The 17738-nt window shown below is 40.3% G+C and overlaps 2 protein-coding genes across 3 annotated transcripts in view; both read right to left on the bottom strand.

Moving 5' to 3' along the window:
• Positions 1-6204: 6204 nt before the first annotated feature.
• The window catches only part of LOC139462326 (glucose-induced degradation protein 8 homolog), a 303774-nt gene continuing 292240 nt past the window's right edge, over positions 6205-17738 (bottom strand). The window contains exon 7 of the transcript XR_011653026.1: positions 6205-6243. The gene's annotated coding sequence lies outside the window, so the exon portion shown is untranslated. The remainder of the gene's footprint in view (positions 6244-17738) is intronic.
• LOC139461858 (uncharacterized) overlaps positions 12424-17738 on the bottom strand; it is an 89165-nt gene continuing 83850 nt past the window's right edge. For both annotated transcript variants that reach the window (XM_071243339.1, XM_071243338.1), the window contains exons 6-7: positions 15859-16016; positions 12424-13598 (exon numbers count right to left, since the gene is read on the bottom strand). In XM_071243339.1, coding sequence (XP_071099440.1) covers positions 15872-16016 — 145 coding nt within the window. In that variant the 3' untranslated portion in view covers positions 12424-13598; positions 15859-15871. The remainder of the gene's footprint in view (positions 13599-15858; positions 16017-17738) is intronic.

Genomic DNA, 17738 nt, shown 5'->3' on the forward strand with positions numbered 1-17738 from the left:
CAATATTCCGGCAACACCAAAAGTAAACTTCATTCATCGTACCCATTAGGAAATATATCAAAGACCTCGTCGTTATAAGGGAACACCGTAATCACTGGGTCGCCCAAAAACCCTGATGAGTCACCCGTGAAGATCCGGGGTAGAATTGGTCTTCAGCAACCCATGCTTGCTGTAAAAAGCGACTATGCTTGTCGTAATAGTCGACTAACGGGATCGGGCGGTCGGGCTCGCTGACTTGGTTGCTGCATGTTATCGTATCCCAATTGCGTGGATCGATGTTCATGATGTCAATCACTGGATTGTCTGGTTCAGACTCGATTATTTACAGACCGCCGTCATATAGCTGGAATATTGCTGAGTGCGGCGTTAAACAACAAACAATAAACAAAATCTTTGCATCATGTCAAATGACGCGGAAACGTACGGTGGGTGTTCTTGTACAGACGGTATCAGTGGTATGTGAAGTCTGGTTTATAATGCAAGTGAAGACTCGGGAAAGAATAGGTTTCCAGCAACCCATGCTTGCCGTAAAAGGCGACCATGCTTGTCGTAAAAGGCGACTAACGGGATTGGGTGGTCAGGCTCGCTGACTTGGTTGATGCATGTCATCGATCCCAATTGTGTGGATCGATGCTCATGATATCAATCACTGGATTGTCTGGTCCAGACTCGATTGTTTACAGACCGCCGTCATATAGTTGGAATATTGCTGAGTGCGGCGTTAAACAACAAAACAACCAACCAATATAATGCAACGGTTTTACCTATAGTAGTTTGACACCCTGGGGTTATATATTGTCATGTAAACATGTACATTGCGATTTAACAGCGGGGTCAAAATGTAACCTCTGGGGGAAATTTAAAGTAACAATTAAGTGTCAATGCAAGAGAATAACCAGCATTGATTATCCGCCGAAACAGATTCCATTTGGCGAAAGGACAAAATAGCTCTAAAAATTATATGAGCGGACCACGGAAAATCAGTGATGACACCAGGTGTTCGCGAAAAGGGTAAGCACGCCCTGTCCTACCTGTAGCAACCATCATTCACTCAATTTTAATTTAATTATAAGTAAGTATTTATTGCCTGATGCCGGACAATCAAGTGATGAACCAGAAAAGAAAAAAAGTTATTTTCCCTTTTGTTCGGATGCTAAAATGTATAAGTGAGTGAGTGAGTATGGTTTTACGCCGCGTTTTGCAATATTCCAGCAATATCAGGGCGGGGGACACCAGAAATGGGCTTCACACATTGTACCCATGTCGGGAATCGAACCCGGGTCTTCGGCGTGACGAGCGAACGCTTTAACCACTAGGCTGCCCGACCACCCCTAAAATGTATAAGGCATACACATAAGCGTGTGTTTATGAATTACTATCAAATAGTGATGATACTAGATGTTCTACCCCGGGTCTTCACGGGTCAGAACTTAACTTGGTTCTTTTCTGAGATTGCAGAAATTGCAGAGTCTGGACCAGACAATCCAGTGATTGACATCATAAGCATCGATCTACGCTATTCGGATGCAATGACATTCAGCAACCATGTCAGCGAGCCTGACCACCCGATCCCGTAAGTCTCCTCCTACGGCAAGCATTGGTTGCTGAAGACCTATTGCTTACATGTAATGGTTATGTTAGTTGACTCCTTGTCAATGGGAACAACTACAAACCGTTCATGTAAGACAGCCATACTTTGGCTGACAGCTGACAGGGACAGAATTCCAATTCTGTTTCATGACAACATCATTCACTGACCTAACCAAGTCTGGAAGACGTTCAACAGGTTCCTGTTTTTTGGGACCGATGTTTAGACATATGTTTCGACAGCATCCATAATGATTTTAAATTTGTTATCCCCCCAATAGGAAGCAGAACGCTGACGATATTTTAATTCACATTTGACATAACGGAAGAAGGTTATTTTTGTCAACAATTTAGAAGTCACATGTAATTATATGACCAACAAGTCACAAGAAAGTGGACTTAACATCGTGAGCTGCCAAGTCCACTTTCTGCAACACATTCCTACAATTGAACAACTGAATTGAAATGATGTTTAAATGAAACTGATTCCTGAGATTTGAAATATCGTGGGACATTTGGGGAATTTTGTCTGTTACTTAAATTAAAGGCATCAATTCATTTTTTTTTAAATCAGAGAAATGCGGTCTTTGATTTAGTGGAGTCTGTTTCTGGTTTGGCCAAGCGTTCCAAAGTAATATTAAGAACAATATTTATTGTCGATACTGTGGGCTCTCTTTCTTGTAGACTTAAAATTTGCTGAAGTAGTCTGATTTCTTTCTTACTTTGAACATAGCGTTTGGTAGGTAGCGCCAAACCGGAGACAAACATATAGAATATCGGAGTGTAGACAGGTTAAAATCACCCAAACTTGACGGTGTTAATCATGACTCTTCTCAGTACAGACACTTCCGTTATGTGGAGACTCCTGAGGCTTTTGTGTATTTTGAAGCCCATAATTGTTCTGAACATTCCGCACTTTGTTATATCATAAGTACATGGTAAACGGTTCATAACATGTGTAAATCTAAAGACGCTCTTCACTTCGTATCAGTAAATTAAAAGGGTAAAAGGCGACTTTGCTTGTCGTAAGAGGCGACTAACGGGATCGGGTGGTCAGGCTCGCTGACTTGGTTGATGGATGTCATCGATCCCAATAGCATGGGACCTGTGAAGATCGGGGTAGAATAGGTCTTCAGCAACCAATGCTTGCCGTAATAGGTAAAAGGCGACTAACGGGATCGGGTGGTCAGACTCGCTGACTTGGTTGATGCATGTCATCGATCCCAATTGCGTGGATCGATGTTTATGATGTAAATCACTGGCTTGTCTGGTCCAGACTCGATTATTTACAGACCGCCGTCACATAGCTGAAATATTGATCAGTGCGGCGTTAAACAACAAACCAAACCAAACCCAATAGTATGGATCGATTGTCATGATGTCAATCACTGGATTGTCTGGTCCAGACTCGATTATTTACACAGACCGCCGTCATATAGCTGAAATATTTCTGAGTGCGGCGTTAAACAACATACCAAACCAAATCCTTCTTTATTCATCATTTTCTGTTGTGTCGAACCTAGGATAACTCGAAGTATTTACGGAGGTCCCTTCAACTTCGACACAACGCTGTTTGATTGTATTGTAATCTGAGTTAATACATGTAGTTACAATACCGTACATACAATATGGAGATCTTACCAACCAAGACCCGGTCTTAAGATAACAAAGATGTATTTAATACATTAGTCATATTATATCTGTCCTGAATGATAATCTAACTGCATATACAAAAGTAATACAATGCAAATTGCTACACTGATATTACTAACGCAACAAATAATGCAGTGTCACACTATCAGGTAATTATCAACGTCAGTGTAAACCTCCCCTGTTTGCGACTATTCGGATGAGAATCAAAACTAGCCACTGAATCACCCGATATTATAATATGTCGCGCTCCCATCATCACGATCTGGTATGGAGACAATAAAATAGCGTGCTGGTGAACGCTTACTGCTGAACGTTTTCGTGTCCTAACAAAAGCCATAAGCCGGCGGATATTGGAATATGACGAGTCATCTGCTTTACACAGTCCGACAACATTGGCGTGAAAACGTTGCATTGATAAAATTATCGACCTCTCTCGACATGATGAAAGTAAATTAATCTGATAGAATAACCACGTGACAACGTCCGTTACATTTCCCGACAGTGGAAGATTGCCGTTTACTGGTTGTAATGTTCAAACATTGCTTGAGTAGTTTAAATACCATGGCATTATGTTAACATTGTGCCGCGTAGTTGACGCCGTAACGATGTCTATTTCACTTCTCTGATTGACGTATATTGATTTCACTGAGGATCACATTATCGGACTGTGCCATAGGGGTTGCACTTGTGTCCTTTGACTGTCTTGGTCACTTCACACCTCACTTATCTTATAAGGTATTATAGAAAAAGACCCGTGAGTGAGTGAGTGAGTGAGTATGGTTTTACGCCGCTTTTAGCAATATTCCAGCAATATCACGGCGGGGGACACCAGAGATGGGCTTCACACATTGTACCCATGTCGGGAATCGAACCCGGGTTTTCGGCGTGAGGAGCGAACGCTTTAACCACTTGGCTACCCGACCGCCCAAAAGACCCGTGAAGAACCGGGGTAGAATTGGTCTTCAGAAAGCCATGCTTGCTGTATAAAGCGACTATGTTTGTAATAATAGGCGACTAACGGGATCGGGTGGATAGGCTCGCTGACTTGGTTGATGGATGTCATCGTATCCCAATTGCGTGGATTGATGATCATGATGTCAATCACTGGATTGTGTCATCCAGATTCGATTACTTACAGACCGCTGTCATATACTGGAATATTGCTGAGTGCGGCGTAAAACAACAAACCAAATGTATGAATGAAAGAATTAAGGAATGACTTAATTAAGAACGAACGAACGGACTAACGAAAAACGAGTGAGTGAGTTGGGTTTAGCGCCGCTTTTAACATTATTCCAGTTATATCACGGCGTGTCAGCTTAATGTAGGAGGAAAGCCCGAAGTGATGCAGGTCTCAGACGTTTTCCGCTTCGGTGAAACCAACGAGCACGGGTAAGGTGCTGATAAACCTAGAAACATAATCGGGGCGAACCGGGATTCGAACCCACCATCGTAGGTTTCTGGCGTGTCCAAGGGACGCAACTCTGCACAGCGAATCGTGGCGCCTCAGACGACTCGGCCACCCGTGCCCCCAACGAAAAACGAACCAACCAACCAATCAATCCAAAAAGCAAACGGCGACAGATGGATGAAAAAACGAATAGACAGCAATACGATCGGGCGCTTAAAGTAAGATCCCTCGAACGAATGTTGAATTAATTGTAACCTAATAGTACAGCGTACCTAGTTTTAAACAGTAACAAAACCCAACCTTACAGTGATCCACGGCATCCATCCACCCACACGGACAGACAAATGTATCTGGAGCAAGAGACGGCTATTCATCATAGGAGCATCAGTGCGAATGAGTCAAACACAATTAAACCCATAAAACGTCTAATGCCTCTACTTTCACTCATTCAATTACATGACTATCATATCTGGAGCAATGATTTATGGACTGGTTGATGAGGGTTGCGTCTGTTTGGATGAAATGAGCTACACGGAGTCAGACAAGGAGCCTGTATCACACCTGCATTCCTTCAGTATTGATTTCAGGTACGCGCGACCTGGGAGACATCACATTTTAATCTAGAGCGTGCGTCAGAAGAATACCTTTTTTTGATGGATGATCTCCGTTTATATATCTTCGATCTTGCAGGGTGAAGACAGAACATATTATTAAGCTAATGGTTTGCTCTTCTGTGCAGTAAAGTAATAATATGAATTGGATTTGTTTTTGCGAAATATTTTTGATAGCTGGGTTAACTGTTGGTTTGTGCATATTAGGGCAATGAGAATGTCTATTTAACAGCCATATTTTGATGAAAGGGACGTAAGCGGAAAGTGAGTGAGTGAGTGAGTGAGTTGGGTTTAAGGCCGCTTTTAACAGTATTCCTGTTATATCACGGCGTGTCAGCTTAATGTGGGAGGAAAGCCCGAAGTGATGCAGGTCTCAGACGTTTACCACTTCGGTGAAACCAACGAGCACGGGTATGGTGCTGACAAACTTAGAAACATTATTGGGGCGAACCGGGATTCGAACCCACTATCATAGGTTTCTGGCGTGGCCAAGGGACGCAACTCTGCACAGCGAATCGCGGCGCCTTAGACGACTCGGCCACCCGTGCCCCCTAAGCGGGAAGTGACTCACCTTTTTTAAAATGGTCATTCCTCGAAGTTTCCCCAGAATAAAGTCTCAGTGAGTGAATACTCCAACACTATCACGGCGGGGACACCAAACATTCGCTTCATACTCTGGCCCAATAGGGGAATCAAATCCGACCTTCGGCATGAAGAGCGAACGCTTTCAACGCTTAATGGGTCGCCATTTGGACAGTTGGTTGGTTGGTTGGTTGGTTGGTTTGTTGTTTAACGCCGCACGCAGCAGTATTCCAGCTATATGACGGCGGTCTGTAAATTAATCGAGTCTGGACCAGACAATCCAGTGATTAATATCATGAGCATCGATCCACGCAATTGGGATCGATGACATGCATCAACCAAGTCAGCGAGCCTGACCACCCGATCCCGTTAGTCGCCTTTAACGACAAGCATAGTCACCTTTTACGGCACGTATGGGTTGCTGCAGACCTATTCTACCCCGGAATCTTCACGGGTACATTTGGACAGTTTTAATCTGAACCGATATAGGTATAGCAAATGTAAGTGTTTAATGGACACATTTTCTTGTAGATCTGTAGAAATACATTTATACCTGAAATATACTCGTTGCACTGTACGTTTACGGTATATACAACCTATTAATACAAAAATGCATGTTAGTTCACAGGCCTTGGACTCACGAATACTATTGTGATACATGGGAATGGATTATTGGTTATATGCAACTTGATAGAAATATTGTGTTTCATAAAGTTGAATTCAAATATCATTTGAATTATGGAATAACAGAAATATCCCCATCATATGTTGAGTTGTAAATAATACATGTAGGCTACGCCAGTGTTTTTGGGATAACAGTTAGACCCGCGAGGATCCGGGGTAGAACAGATCTTCAGCAACCCATGCTTGCCGTAAAAGGCGACTGTGCTTGTCAGAAGAGGCGACCAACGGGATCGGGTGGTCAGGCTCACTGACTTGGTTGATGCATGTCATCGATCCCAATTGCGAGGATCGATGTTCATGATGTCAATCACTGGATTGTGCGGTCCAGACACGATTATTTACAGACCGCCGTCATATAGCTGGAATATTGCTGAGTGCGGCGTAAAACAACCAGCCAACCAACCTAAAATACTTAACAAGCCAACACCAAAAAACAACGGAACTACCTTTTTGTTTCGCAAGTAAGACGTTTGATAAATCCGTCATACCGTATAGTCCATATCGTCATGGTCAATATTAATGCATCAACGTTATTTTTTTGTTTGAGTATACACAGAAGCTTCAATAGTAATTTTCACTGGTATAAATACCTGGTTTAGATATACCACTACATTTCTCTCACCTTCGACAGAAACAAGACAGCATGTCGTGGACATTACCATAAAGAGGAATGTCATGAATGAGCAAGTCATTACACCAAGAACACTCTTGTAGTGGACTTCCACATCAACATGCATATGGTGGCTAAATACCGACATCTCCTGCGTCAAGGGTCCTACGTGGGTAAGCCTCAGGTCCGATTATTGGCTACGTCGACACATACTTTCTCAATGACAAGGCCTCCTCGTTCGTGTATTTTTTGCACAAGCATCCGGGGGAGACGATATCCTAATCCAAAGCCTCATCACGTCCCAGTTACAGTATCATGTAGATTTTGTGCTCCACGATTACCTGAGACATGGTGGTCTTCAGCCACCAACTGACCTTTGTTGGCTTAGATTTGCTGTCTCGATCAGTTTCTGTGTCATCAGCAGCAGAGATCCCCTCATTTTCAGTCCCCGTGGAAGCAACACAGATGAGTTATTATACTTGCCATGTGTTGATGCTCGCAAGACCACAAGGCTCCGTTGACACGTGTATATTTGTGTTTCTGTTGTTAAAGATTTCCTTGAGATGTAGGCTATGCTGTGTGTCAATAACTGATAATACCCCATGTCTCGAAATGATGAACGCAAGGACAGGCATGTGACAAGTTATACTATCTAGATGCAATTGTCAGCTGAGATAGCTTGACTCCAGTAGACCACTGTAATCAATCTGACAAGAATACTGAAAAGTTGAACCACCTCACGAACAAATGCTTACAAGCGAATATAATACTCCCAATAATCCATGGAACACTTCAAACGTTATATGTGACAAACCATGTGATAAGGGACCTTATGGGTGAAAAATCACATTTGACGTCTTATTTTATTTTAAAATTTCAGTATCTTAGGACCACAAAAGACAATTCGTAAGCTTTAATTCATATTTATTACACAGATACATGGTATCAAACATTTGGACTTTTTTTTTGCAAAGTCCCATTTTCAGACTTATATCTGTTTATGTAATGATTGCAAGTTTTAGACATAATGTCTGATTAATTGAAAGTAGATATGTATGCTGGAATGTTTTGAAATAATTTTGGATATGGAAAGGGGTTTGTCACTTTATTTATTACATAACGAACTTACAAGAGAATAAACAAGCTATATTTGTACATTCCGGGGTAGAATAGGTCTTCAGCAACCCATTCTTGGTGACTAAGGTGACTATGCTTGTCGTAAAAGGCGATCGGGTGGTCAAGCTCGCAGACTTGGTTGAAGCATGCCATCGATCCCAATTGCGTGGATCGATGCTCATGATATCAATCACTGGATTGTCTGGTCCAGACTCGATTATTTTACAGACCGCCGTCATATAGCTGGAATATTGGTGAGTGCGGCGTAAAACAACAAACCAACCAACCAACTATATTTGTACAGTAGTTCGCTGGCGATTTATTCGGAAGTCAAACGTCAAACGTCTTTATTGATGACGTCACAACACAGCACCCATAAAGCCTCTTTTCTCCTGGTGGGTCACAATATTATATTTACACGCGTTTATTTGAAAATGCGTTTGTCCCCATTATCGGAATTAGCCTTGTTCAAATATGGAATGTATTGTGTGGCCTCGTTTGGAGGTTTGCCATGTCTTTTCAATGTTCTTCATAGTACTAACCAATTCTTTGTGGTTGGCGTTAGATGTAAGACGCTAAAACTCCGTAAACTTGTCTTTTTCACTCTTTGCAGAGGATGATAGATTGAAGTGTCCCCTGGTTCTGACTACTTTACAATAAAGTGTCTTTGGTGTTGTCAGCAGCACTTTATGGGGATCAAGGGGCGATGCCTGAAGAAATGAACTTTGATAAACACAAACAATTCCCCGAAGTATTCTTTGACATCTTAAATACAATTAGTCCACTTGTGTCTTTCGACACCGATGTCCTATCACTCTGTAAATATTTATTTTCGCCACAACCCAAGGCTCCATGTTTAATTTACTGTTGCAACACTGATGTTAGTTAACACGGCTTTTTAAAGTGCAGATTCTATCTGAAAACTAACAAGACGTTTTCCGATTTTTATCAAAATATGAATATTATGATTTTTTCATTTAAATGCATGTTTCATTTGGTGGCAAGTCGAATAATGTATATCATATATCACAGCGTCTTGTTCTGTAATCAATATTGTCAAATGGTTTGAGATACCTTCGCTCATTAAAATGAACTGTTGACGAAGTCGGTATCATTAATCCGAAAGGCACATATATATGTTATAATTTTCACACCATACCTTTCAATCGTACACCCCTTTCATTAAGTGAGTTGGATTCAACTCAGTATTTCAATTATATCTCGGCATGAATACCACTTCCAATGCAAACACAACAAATACAGCCAGCAGTGTGTCTGCATACAATAACCGGAATAGGCAATACAGAATGTTTCCCTGGAATTATATGAATTATTTATAACCAGCTATCCTATGTATGCATGTTTAACTACATTAAATCCATTAAACATTTACGTTTGCATCTAGATGAGGTGGGTCAATTAGTGGAATGGCATTGGCTATTTGACAATTATTGTATGATATCAGATCATCGATATACCTGAAGGTTAAGTTAAACTTCTTGGCCATTTTCCTTGTTTTAATTTTGCCAACGTGAGAAGAAATTTTGAATAGTATGCACAAAGAAACAGATCAGTAAGGAGGGGCCCACGGGGACAAATTACTACAAATTTCCCATGGATGTTATCAAAGAATAAGTCCAACATTTCACATATTGTTTTCTTAGCAAATTATGATGACACCTGATTTCATGTTTGACAAATTGTCCTGAACCTCTGAAGATAGAGATGTAATTATATCTGTGGTCACCACGTTTAGTCACAAATACCTCAAGGATCAAGGAAGGAAGGTCTTTTCTTAGATTGCACGAATTCAAGCAAATCCTTTTGGCTTTTGGGGAATCCACATTGTATTAATACCACTTGTCTCAAATACTTTCTGTGAATGTAAAGAAAGTCCTTCCTTGATCGTATTAAGGATTATGTTTAATCTTTGAGACAGGGATTTAGTGGTATATTTTTTCTGAACTCTCTTTGTACAGATTGTTATGAGGCTTTGAAATCCAGTACAAAAGATAAATGGCCATGTCTTCAAGTTTTAGATTCAAAGCAAGAGCTAATACTGATGCGTGGTTTTGGCAGTGTCTAAGTTAACATACTGACCTCACGTCTAGCATTACTGGATATGTCAATTCAAGAATTTCTATATTTTGTTCGATAAAAAGGCGTAGTTTGTAAGAAGACTCATACAACTGACCAGAGTGTAGTTTGTGACAATAATTGACCGGAGTGTAGTTCGTGACAAGAATTGACCAGAGTGTAGTTCGTGACAAGAACTGGCCAGAGTGTAGTTCGTGACAAGAATTGACCAGAGTGTAGTTTGTGACAAGAATTGACCAGAGTGTAGTTTGTGACAAGAATTGACGAGAGTGTAGTTCGTGACACGAATTGACCAGAGTGTAGTTCGTGACAGGAATTGACCAGAGTGTAGTTCGTGACAAGAACTGACCAGAGTGTAGTTCGTGACAGGAATTGACCAGAGTGTAGTTTGTGACAAGAATTGACCAGAGTGTAGTTTGTGACAAGAATTGACTAGAGTGTAGTTCGTGACAAGAATTGACCAGAGTGTAGTTTGTGACAAGAACTGACCAGAGTGTAGTTCTGACAAGAACTGACCAGAGTGTAGTTCGTGACAAGAATTGACAAGAGTGTAGTTCGTGACAAGAACTGACCAGAGTGTAGTTCGTGACAAGAATTGACCAGAGTGTAGTTCGTGATAAGAATTGACCAGAGTGTAGTTTGTGACTAGAACTGACCAGAGTGTAGTTTGTGACAAGAACTGACCAGAGTGTAGTTCGTGACAGGAATTGACCAGCAGCGCAGCGCCCTTTTTACAACATATCCAATGCCAAGTCAATTTAAGCTTATATAATGAGCACTAGTTCCACATGTTTGAGAAATATATAAAAATCAGTACTACGAGTTTACTCAACTTTGCACCCTATCCGTGGTTGTAAGATACATTTGTTCCACAAGGAAAACATAAATACTTCAGCTGAAGACATTACCATATATAAGTCAAATTCGTATTCCAATTTTAGTCACGCCAACACTAAAAAACACATTTCGAGCTATAATAAAATTTTAATCTACCTTCCGTCGTTCGGATAGAGTACCATTTAAAAGTTCTTTTCGCATATATCTTCCCAAAGTACATTCCCCTGCCCCTTGAGTCTTTATGTAGAAGTCCTATGCTTAATGTCAGTTCAATCTGCATGTATGCCACCTTGGCTGTGTGTGCTCTATCCGTGACAGGAAATGCGTCCTCCTCAGCGAGCTGCGATACCGCTGGGAAATCATCTTCGGGTTGATCAACTGGTTTCAGTGACTTGGAAGGACAGATTTCAACGAAAAAGGGTGTAAAACAGTCCAGACCTATATATCTTAGTCGTTAACATGCCGTAGCCTTGTAGATTAATTTGTAGCTTAAATTGGCACGTTATTGGGGTCGGTTTTGTGGTAAAGTGATTCACCCTGATGTCATCTTCCACTTGAAACTTGTTAAACTTAAGACGTTCGGTGTAATCGGATGATATCACTCACTCTCTCAATAAATCTTGAATGACCATTCTGACTTTGAGCAATAAGGCTACAGCCATCGTTCAGCTTTTATCTATGATTGGTTTGTATTAAGGATTTGGTTCACAATCTTTCGTGAAATGTTTTAGAAAAGTTTTTTCTCTCGCATATCGGTGAAAATTGTTTCGGGATGTGAATAGCATACTGAGTCCTTATCATTGACAAGAAACCATCACCGACAGACGGGATCGGGTGGTCAGGTTCTCCGACTTGGTTGATGCATGTCATCGTTTCCCAATTGTGTGGATGGATGTTCATGATGTCAATCACTGGATTGTCTGGTCCAGACTCGATTATTTACAGACCGCCGTCATATAGCTGGAATATTGCTGAGTGCGTCGTTAAACAACAAACAAACAAACAAACCAAAAGAAACCATCGCAATTCAGCGATATAGGAAATTGAACACAATGTGTAATGAATGTATTCCATCTCCTGTATCTATATAAGCTATATACTCTTACAAAGACTTTATGCATTACAATTTATTTATTGATCAACAAGGAAATGCGAAACCTTACATAAACGATAGAGACAATTTAATATTTTCGACCTTTTCCTTAAATGGAAATGATGTGAGAGATTGAATTGAAGCTGCCCTAAAAATATTCAATTCACAAAACGGCGGGGGACAACGATATCACCTATATCATTAGGAAATCGAACCCGGATCTTCACCTCAACGAACAAACGTTCTAACCACCAGGCCACCTTACCGACCCCTTGTAATGCTGACATTTGCATTGATGATCTATCTCATCTGTTGATGCGACCAAAGCATCACGGCATCATTAAGTAAGTATAACCAACTCCATATGTGACACAAAAGACGCAGACAATGGAAAGCTGTTTATTCGGCAAAACATACTTTGTGACATTACGCTGGCCCCTTTAATTATATACCTAACATATACCCGACATATATAAGACTTTACCGGATATACATCGGATATGTATATATGATATATAACCAACATATATCCGACATAAACATGCACATTTCGATTATAACACGTGACATTACCCGCGTCGATGGCTAGTACAGAGCAATGGCTTTCTCATAGAACAATCGGCACCTGCTATCAATGTTACCATCAAAATATGTAGATTTCTTACTTTTCATAGGAGGGCTTTGGTTAAGAGAAAATAGAATTTCTATTATCGCCAGTAAGACAATGGGAATCTGACATGCAACTCGCCGTAATACGATAAACCACATGAGAGTGTTAAATCATCATTGTGCTGGCAATATTCACACGACACCACCCTAGAAGGTCAAGGCTATCGGTCTGTCCCAAAGCTACAATCAAGACGTGTACTTAATAAAACGCCATTAGTTAATTATTTGACTGGGGTATCGTTAATTAATACACGTGACCACGTGTGAAGAATATTTCTTTCAGAACCTTATCTGCCTTGGCATCGTACCTAAAGGACAGTCGTTTACCTTCCATCACAGAAATACAGAGCTTTGATAATTCAACAGAAATTACGGATGAATAATGGATGGCGAACATACGTATCCTCGCTGATCACCCTGGCATTTAGTTCGAGCATACTGTGATGATAAAGTTGAAACTTGTTTCAAGTTGTTATTTTCAGATTCTAGGATTGCACGTGAGATTGCACATTGGGTTGACGTCTGTGTCTTAAGTCATGCATTATTTTAGATGATAACGATGATGTCGCAAAGAAAGCAATGATGAAGACGCTGGTGTTTCAGCTGTAGTTGAACCTTCTGATGACCTGTGAGCCAGGGCAGCCGGACCTGAAAAGGAGAAAGACAAGGAGAAAGACAATGATAGAGAAGAGGAAACAAAGATAACATCGACATGTACATCGTTTCGCATTACTTAATTCTATTTGTCTGAGTTAACATTGAAAGTAACTAACTTGAAATAGGTTCGATATGATTACAAAACATAATGACCCTATGAGACCGATATAGTTATAATCATTTCAATAAATCATCTATGTTGACAGTAATAACATGTTTTCAGGATATGCTTTTATAAGAACTTTTGGACTATTTAAATAGCTAACAGTTTTCAATCACTGGTTGCGTAAAGAAATTGTTGATATTCCATTTTGTTGTTGATTTAATTAACGCAGTATACTTAACGATAGTAAAAAAAAACAAAGTAAAAACTTCACATTTTTTATTTGAGGTGTTAGAACATTGAGGTGATATGTGAGTGAGTATGGTTTTACGCCGCTTTTTGCAACAATCCAGCAATATCACGGCAGGGGACACCAGAAATGGGCTTCACACATTGTACCCATGTCGGGAATCGAACCCGGGTCTTCGGCGTGACGAGCAAACGCTTTAAACACTAGGCTACCCGACCGTAGTATGTCACAGGTGCCGATGTGTTTTTGTTCATTAAGATGATTTGCATCTTCTGACAGTGCGCACTTTTATTGTCGACTAAAATATTAATAGAAGCTCTTTCCAATCATTCAGAATGGATTCTACCCAATTCTAGTTTCGGAAAATACGAGAATGAAAAGGAGTTACGTCCCGACATTATGGACTACCAAGATATTTGTAGACATTTTGAAACCCCCAGGACTGTACCAATTCGCCGTGTAGTATCACGGCATTGCGATACTTTTTGCTTCGAACCAAGCATCAAGACGTGAGATGATCTATCGATACGAAAGTTTCTATGTATAGGACGACATTTTATTCTGTGTTAAGAAGAAAGGTAAAGAGATTATATAGAGGTATGCAATCCTTCACTTCAGCTTTGTATTTGTCTGTAGTCATGGTATTGTGCATGGTATCACATAGCGTGTATAGTAACTTTTAAGACAGCTACGCGATAAATCACAAACAGCAATGAAGAACGAAGCGTGGTACATTGTTCTATCATCGCGTCATTTCTGGAGATTCGAATATGCACTCGCAAGTTGATGATGTCATATATTGTACGGTGTTATTTTTTAGGGGGAAGTGTCATAGATGTAGCTGGGCAACGTAGATAAACAAGATGACCGAACGATCGCATCCAAAAGTGCGAGAGATTTGACAATCGGTATAAGAAGAAAGGGTACGTCAGGATTGTGAGAACACGAGGGAAATATTTAACTTAACCCACCTATTCGTAAAATGGAATTGTTCGACATTGCCAAGGTCGAACTCTATTCGGGGAGTTATTATCAAAATTAAAGTAACTATTTTTAAAGGGTGCACATTTTGTCAACATCCTTAAAGAGGCTGTACATAATGTTCATGTCTCATATAGGCAAAAACTCGACTCGTGGCCGTTGTTTATCGTTCAGTAGAACACTGCAGGGAGAATAAAGCCACTCGTTGTATATCTCCCTGCAGTGAATTATTGTACGATAAACAACTCTCGGTCGTTTATTTCTTAAATTGTGCATACATCTACTCTTAAGTTAGTGATCATGCATGGTATAATACATATTTTCACTCGTTTTATCATGCAACTTATCATATATATCGTACCTTGCATTGTATAACGTATGCATCTTATCATGAATCACATGTATATTATCATGAATCGTATGACACATTGTATAACGTTTGTATCTTATCTTGAATCACAAATGTATGTTATCAATAATCGTATCATGCATTGTATAACGTTTGTAGTTTATCATGAATCACATGTATATTATCATGAATCGTATCATGCATCTTATCATGTGTATTACCATGTATCATGTATTTTACCATGCATCTCATGTATCTAATGTAGCGTATCGTGCATTATATCACATGTGTCTTGTCATGCATCTTATGTGTCGAGTCATGTACGGTATAATATTACGACCTTACTATAAACATATCCATTCCAAATTGTAAAATCATTATCCAGAATAAAAACAATATACAAACTAATCATAGGACGTTTTACTTTTTATGATCAATCAATACCCCACGACGGACTGACCAGACCTTGTTAGTGATCATGAGAGGACGACAAACAAACGGAGAGAAACCACATCGCCTGTACACTGCGGCATTTATCCCCCGACTGTCCCCCGAGTTCTCTACTCACCGAGACTGCTGTTTTAAGGCTTGGTGAGGTGGCTGTTGAGATCACGTCGCCGGCGACCGGGGCTGTGAGGACTACGTAGATAATAGTACTGGCTAGCTGCGCGGTCCAGAGACTCGGTCAAGCAGAGGCCCCCTAGTCGCAGACTGCATGATCTCTTCCTGCAACACATGGCACAATCAGATAAGCCAACTCTTTCATCCATAGAGACATTAGGTCTTTGAAAGGCATTTAGAAGTGATAAACAAAAGGAAGAGAATATATGGATGTCAACTTCTGCATTACGAGGAACGCAATGTATCGGCTCCTATCAGCGCCAAATCATATGTTGGCTTACTTTGTTAGCTTCTACCCTTTGTTATTTTCTACCTTTTGTTATCGTATTAATTTTGTTGTCCTTAAATGTGCACATATATGCCTTCTGCCTCATGGCATTAATTCACCTGATGAAGGAGTAAGAATATAGTCCGAAACGTTTAGTTTCTCATAATAAAGAGGTTGACATCCATATTTCCTCTCTGGGGGCACGGGTGGCCCAGTCGTCTAAGGCGCCGGGATTCGCTGCGCAGAGTTGCGATTCGCTGTGCAGAGTTGCGTCCCTTGGGCACGCTAGAAACCTATGATTGTGGATTCGAATCCCTGGTCGCCCCGATTATGTTTCTAGGTTTGTCAGCCCCATACCCGTGCTCGTGGGCAAACGGTAAAGTCTGAGACCTGCATCACTTCGGGCTTTCCTCCCACATTAAGCTGACTCGGCGTGAGGTAACTGGAATACTGTTAAAAGCGGCGTTAAGCCCAACTCACTCACACTCACACCCATATATTCTCTTCCTCATAGAGACATTGTTTTGGCAAGTGTTTATGGAGAACTGCCCATCTAAATCCCCAAACCGCATTGTTACCCCCCCAATCCCCAATACACACACACCTCCCCTCTCCCCTAACTATTGATAGCCCTGAAAATCAGTCGTTGAAATGACATGTTTAAAACACTTTTTTAATAAATTCATGTGCCTAAGAGCAATTGTTTGCCAATCAAAAACGATTCTCCTGAACTATCTCATACTTTACCGATCCATATTCTGGATAATGTTTTCTTATAACGGCAAAAAGCTGCTTTATCTACGATGTTCACAATGGTAAGCGTATATGAGTAGCTTAGATTAGACATAAAAAACTACATATTGAATAAATGATATTTAATTGTTACTACTGCATCAAATACAGACGAATATAGTTACATCTGCCAAGTGAAAACATCCATCTATTACCCGTACAGCCTTACCACGCAATGAGTTTAACCGATACAACCCAATACTCAACCTCTTTTTAACGCCGGAATATAAAAAAGTTAATATGAAAACGTATTATTAAATACGTCACCAATGGATACTGTTACATAGCCTGATCAAAAGGTTGACTTCAGTGAAATATTTTATGGTCTTGACATTTCATATGTTTTCCGAACACATGTTGTCAAATTCAAAACACCATTCATGTACACACGACAAGTAATTAGCCTTAATTTATTTGCTATTCCAATACCCATATGCTATGTTGATATCAGTGGTTTCTGAGCACGAAATACAATGCCAATGATACCACTTGCAGGCTAATACATTTCGTTAAAGCCCGATAGATCTTCCATAGCACCTCTTTAAATATTGGTGCATTAACTTGAATTGTTATTATACGTTTCGCGAGCGCTTACTTTCTTGATTATTTTGACGTTCTCGGATTTTGGGGCGATGTTGAATTTCATTACCAGAGACATATACTTGTATTGTCATTGATTGTACAGAAATATGACAATGATTTATCTTTTCATTTTCTATACCTTATACCCAAGAATACCTTTGCCAATCTTCCTTTGCTATGCGATG

Source organism: Haliotis cracherodii, unplaced genomic scaffold (genome assembly GCF_022045235.1).
Source record: "Haliotis cracherodii isolate W230 unplaced genomic scaffold, xgHalCrac1.p SCAF_15, whole genome shotgun sequence".
Lineage (NCBI taxonomy): Eukaryota > Metazoa > Mollusca > Gastropoda > Lepetellida > Haliotidae > Haliotis > Haliotis cracherodii.